The 5,000-nt window shown below is 40.2% G+C and overlaps 1 protein-coding gene across 3 annotated transcripts in view; it reads right to left on the bottom strand.

Annotated features, from left to right (window-relative positions):
* Nucleotides 1-820: 820 nt before the first annotated feature.
* pik3r1 (phosphoinositide-3-kinase, regulatory subunit 1 (alpha)) overlaps nucleotides 821-5,000 on the bottom strand; it is a 60,537-nt gene continuing 56,357 nt past the window's right edge. For all 3 annotated transcript variants that reach the window (XM_062057390.1, XM_062057392.1, XM_062057393.1), the window contains 7 exons: nucleotides 4,812-4,992; nucleotides 4,619-4,744; nucleotides 4,411-4,553; nucleotides 4,168-4,344; nucleotides 4,023-4,097; nucleotides 3,735-3,905; nucleotides 821-2,375 (listed from right to left, as the gene is read on the bottom strand). In XM_062057390.1, the coding sequence (XP_061913374.1) occupies nucleotides 2,186-2,375; nucleotides 3,735-3,905; nucleotides 4,023-4,097; nucleotides 4,168-4,344; nucleotides 4,411-4,553; nucleotides 4,619-4,744; nucleotides 4,812-4,992 (1,063 nt within the window). In that variant the 3' untranslated portion in view covers nucleotides 821-2,185. The remainder of the gene's footprint in view (nucleotides 2,376-3,734; nucleotides 3,906-4,022; nucleotides 4,098-4,167; nucleotides 4,345-4,410; nucleotides 4,554-4,618; nucleotides 4,745-4,811; nucleotides 4,993-5,000) is intronic.

The following is a 5,000-nucleotide window of genomic DNA, read 5'->3' as shown; positions in this document are numbered from 1 at the left end:
TTTCCCATTGAAGCAAATGTTCTGCCTGAGAACTTCCGGCTTGAAACAACAAAAAGACTTTGAATAAAAATATTTATCTTGCAGAATAAAAGGGAACTATTATGAGCGTGTAAATAAAAAGAAGCTTATATTTTGCATAGCAGGTCAGAAACAACACAAATCAACAGTTTTGTCCTTTTTGCTTTGGTGCAAAAGTATGCAAGACCCACAAACATGAAAACACCACAAAATGTCTAAATTATGAGTTTAAAAATATATATTTTTTAATCATCAGGATTTTTATCTACCTTTTATTATTAAATAAAAAGTAGAAATGAGATAACGTCTAAATTATTAGTCATACTTATGACAGTCAAAATTATATTAAAAAGTAATTATTTCAATTGTCACTATAATTATGAGAAATCGAAATTGAGATAAAAGTTTTCAATCATAATCACAAGTTTTTATTGATCTTATGAGATTAAGATGAGTTGTTTTTATCTCATAATGTAAAAAGTCACAATTATGAGAAGGTTGTTTTTATCTCATCATTTTCACTATTTCATCATTTTGACTTTATCTCGTAATTATGAATTTTTATACCATCATTTTGACTTTGTCTTTATTTCAACTTTTTGACTCTCATAATTTCGACTGTCTTATAATCATGACTTTCTCATAATTTCGACTTTTATATCTCATATTTTTGACTATGACTTGCTCATAATTTTAACTTTTTATCTCGTTGACTTTTCATCTTATAATTATCAGTCTCATAGTTTCGAGTACCTCATAATTATGACTCTTTACTCATTTATATGACTCTCATAGTTATGACTCTCAATTTTTACTTTTTTCTCATAATTTTCACTTTTTATCTCATAATTGACTTTTCATCTTATAACTATCGCTCTCATAAATATGACTCTTTACTCATATATATGACTCTCATAATTATGACTTTTTCAATTTTGACTCATGACTTTTTTTCCTCAATTTTTACTCTTTTCTCATAATTTTCACTTTTTATCTCATAATTGACTTTTCATCTTATAATTATCACTCTCATAATTATGACTCTTTACTCATATAAATGACTCATAATTATGACTTTCTCAGTTTTGACTCTCATGACTTTTTTTCTCATCATTTTTACTCTTCTCAATTTTCACTTTTTATCTCATAATTGACTTTTCATCTTATAATTATCACTCTCATAATTATGACTCTTTAGTCATATAAATGACTCTCATAATTATGACTCAATTTTGACTCTCTCATGACTTTTTTTCTCATAATTTTTACTCTTTTTCTCATAATTTTCACTTTTTATCTCATAATTGACTTTTCATCTTATAATTATCACTCTCATAATTATGACTCTTTCTCAATTTTGACTCATGACTTTTTTTCTCATAATTTTCACTTTTTATCACTCATAATTTTGACTATCTCCTGATTATAACTCTTTACTCATATGACTCATAATTTCGACTTGCTCATAATTATGCCTTTTTTTTCCTCATAATTTCGACTTTCTCAATTTTGACTCTTTCTCATGACTTTTTTCTCTCATAATTTTTACTCTTTTTCTCATAATTTTGACTTCATTCTCATAGGTGACTTTTGATCTCATAATTTCGACTCTTTATCTCATAATTATGACTCTTTATCTCGTAATCATGACTTTGTCGTCTCCTAATGCTGACTGAAGCTAGGGGTCTTGCAGGGGATTGTGGGTAAGGGTCTTGCACACCAAAGTAGTTTTCAACTGCCTGCAAGTCCATAGGACTCGTCCAAGAAGAACACACCCAGAAAAACACGGATCGTTTGAAAAGTGCCATTATGCTACATTGATCAGCTGATCTGCTGTTGAACAGTTAACACCAGCAAGTACCTGACTCCGCCCCCCGACAACACACTCCTTCCTGATTCGACGAGATTTGGTCACATGGACAGGGGCAAAGAAAAAGGAGAGTTGGTCAGACACGAGGGCTGCTAGAGCACCATTTTGGGAAAAAAGGCCTCAAAAAGTTCAGCAGCTCCATCTCTACTCTCGCCTTCAAAAATGTACATTCACGCCGGCGGCGGCAGGAAGTCAAAGGTTTCCCCCCCCCCGACAAAGCGGCGCCGCAACTACGGCGAGCGAGTCCAGTGACGTGTACCTCGGTGCGCCCTTTCTGGCGTGCCTTTGTGCAATCGTTCATCGCTTCTGCTGAGCGTAGACGGGGTAAGCCAGCGTGACATTCAGAGAGTCGTTGTGCTGCACCAGAGACGTGTGCTGGTAGTGCAGCACCAGTTCTTTCAGGGAGCCGTACAAGTTGTACGGCTCGGCAAAACCGTAGCCGGACGGCGTCTTGTTGATGACGCAGTGCTTCACCTCGCCGTCCACGCTGCAATCACACAGAGAGAGAGAGAGGACGCTATTTAGTGGCTGCAATGTTAGCATGCTAACAGTTAGCATGGACTCATTTGCTCCTCTCAACTCCCTAATGACCACACACTTCATCATGAATTATAAACATCGCTCTCAGATGTAGAACAATACTCAAAATAATCCAAAAGTCAAACCCAGAACTGTACTTCTGTATTCAATAAAGTGATGACGCAATTTGTAATAAAAAAAGACACAAATACTCAAAATAATCCAAAAGTCCAACCTGGGACGACATTCATATATGTAATGAAGACGTGTTATTTCGCAACGTTCTTACTAACCACTCCTTTCATAATAGAAATATATACAAATACTCAAAATAATCCAAAAGTCAAACCTGTGACTACATTTATGAGGAATGAAGATGTGTTATTTAGGTAGTAATCCATTCGCTACTTGCAACGTTCTTACTAACGACTCCTTTCATAATAAACATATATACAAATACTCAAAATAATCCAAAAGTCAAACCTGTGACTACATTTATTTATATGTGTACTAAAGATGTGTTATTTAGGTAGTCATCCATTTGCTACTTGCAACGTTCTTACTAAAAACTCCTTTCATAATAGAGAGAAATACTGCAAGTAATGCACAAGTCATAGTAGTACTCACACCATAATAGAGAGAAATACTGCAAATAATGCACAAGTCATAGTAGTACTCACACCATAATAGAGAGAAATACTGCAAGTCATAGTAGTACTCACACCATAATAGAGAGAAATACTGCAAGTCATAGTAGTACTCACACCATAATAGAGAAAAATACTACAAATACTGCAAGTCATAGTAGTACTCACACCATAATAGAGAGAAATACTACAAATACTGCAAGTCATAGTAGTACACCATAATAGAGAGAAATACTACAAATACTGCACAAGTCATAGTAGTACTCACACCATAATAGAGAGAAGTAATGCACAAGTCATAGTAGTACTCACACCATAATAGAGAGAAGTAATACACAAGTCCTAGTAGTACTCACAGCATAATAGAGAGAAGTAATCCTAGTAGTACTCACACCATAATAGAGAGAAGTAATCCTAGTAGTACTCAGAGCATAATAGAGAGAAGTAATCCTAGTAGTACTCACAGCATAATAGAGAGAAGTAATGGTAGTAGTACTCACAGCATAATAGAGAGAAGTAATGGTAGTAGTACTCACAGCATAATAGAGAGAAGTAATGGTAGTAGTACTCACAGCATAATAGAGAGAAGTAATGGTAGTAGTACTCACAGCATAATAGAGAGAAGTAATGGTAGTAGTATTGACAGCATAATAGAGAGAAGTAATGGTAGTAGTACTCACACCACGCTGCAGGCGTAGCATCCTGCCTTGCTGCTCTCCCTCACCAGGAATGTTCCATCTCGCTTGCTCTGCAGCAGTGCCTCGGCCTGCAGACGCTTCAAGTTTCCCAGCTTCCAGGAGCGCTCGTCGTGGTGAGGAAGGTCCTCGTCGTCGTCCACCATGGAGTATTGGCTGAGGGCACAAGAGACGTGAGACCAGGACCAGCAGGACCAGCAGGACCAGCAGGACCAGCAGGACCAGCAGGACCAGCAGGACCACGGTCCTCCTTTCCCAAACGCTGACTCTTACTCTTCGATGTTGTCGTTCTTGATGCCGAGCCACTCGTTCAGTTTCTTCTGTCGGACTCCTTTCTGGGTCAACCACCTGCGACACAGGTGCTCGTCAGCCTGGTGAGGTGGTCTGACGGGTCTTAGGGTGGTGTTGGCGGACTTACATGAGGTACTGGTCTCTGGTCTTGCGCAGCTGAATGAGGTCCGGCTTGATGCTGTTCATCCTCTTGTCAATCTCTCGGTAGTCGGCCGCCTGCTTCTTCAAGTCCTCCTCCAGGCGGCTTTTGCTGTCCACGATCTCGCTGATCCTGGACTTCAGCTTCTCGTAGTTCCCCACGATCCTGAGACACCACAATTGGTCGCTTCAGTTTCTTCCGCCATTTTTTTTGATGTGCGATGTTTCTCACCTCTGGATCTCCTTGTCGTTTCCTTCCCGCCTGAACTTCTCGATGTACTCTTTGCTGTAGCGCTCCTGCGTCTGACATTGCTCCTCGAAGATCTTGATGGTCTCGTTGAAGGCCTCGATGGCGGTCCTCTTCATCTGGATCTCCTGGAGGACGGAAGGAGACGGGTGTTAGGTCTCTGCTTTAGGCCACAGCCGAGGTCGGTGCTCACCTGTGAGGTTCTGGTGTATTCCTCGTAGAGTCGGTCGTACTCCTTGTTCTTCTCCTGGTACTGCTGGTGGTACTCGCACAACTTCCTGCCCACGGCCTCGATGTTGTCCTCCTTCACCACCTGATCCTGGGCACCAATCACACGCCGTCAGCATCCCTGGCACGTGGGCCGGGGGCGTGTTTGCGGGGTCTACCTGCTGGTGCTTGGAGACCGGGTAGAGCAGCTTGACGTCCAGCTTGGGGTTGTACTGCGCCAGGGACTCGTTGCGGTAGTGGTTGATGAGCTCCACCACCGAGCTGAAGGTCAGCGGGTCCGAGAAGCCGTACTTTCCGTCCCGGTGGAAAATCTTGATGAGCTTATTGTTGCCGCCTTTCCTGCGAGA

This window comes from Entelurus aequoreus, linkage group LG08 (assembly GCF_033978785.1).
Source record: "Entelurus aequoreus isolate RoL-2023_Sb linkage group LG08, RoL_Eaeq_v1.1, whole genome shotgun sequence".
Taxonomy (NCBI): domain Eukaryota; kingdom Metazoa; phylum Chordata; class Actinopteri; order Syngnathiformes; family Syngnathidae; genus Entelurus; species Entelurus aequoreus.
Note: the sequence above shows the minus strand (reverse complement) of the source record. Positions and strands in the feature narration are given on the sequence as shown.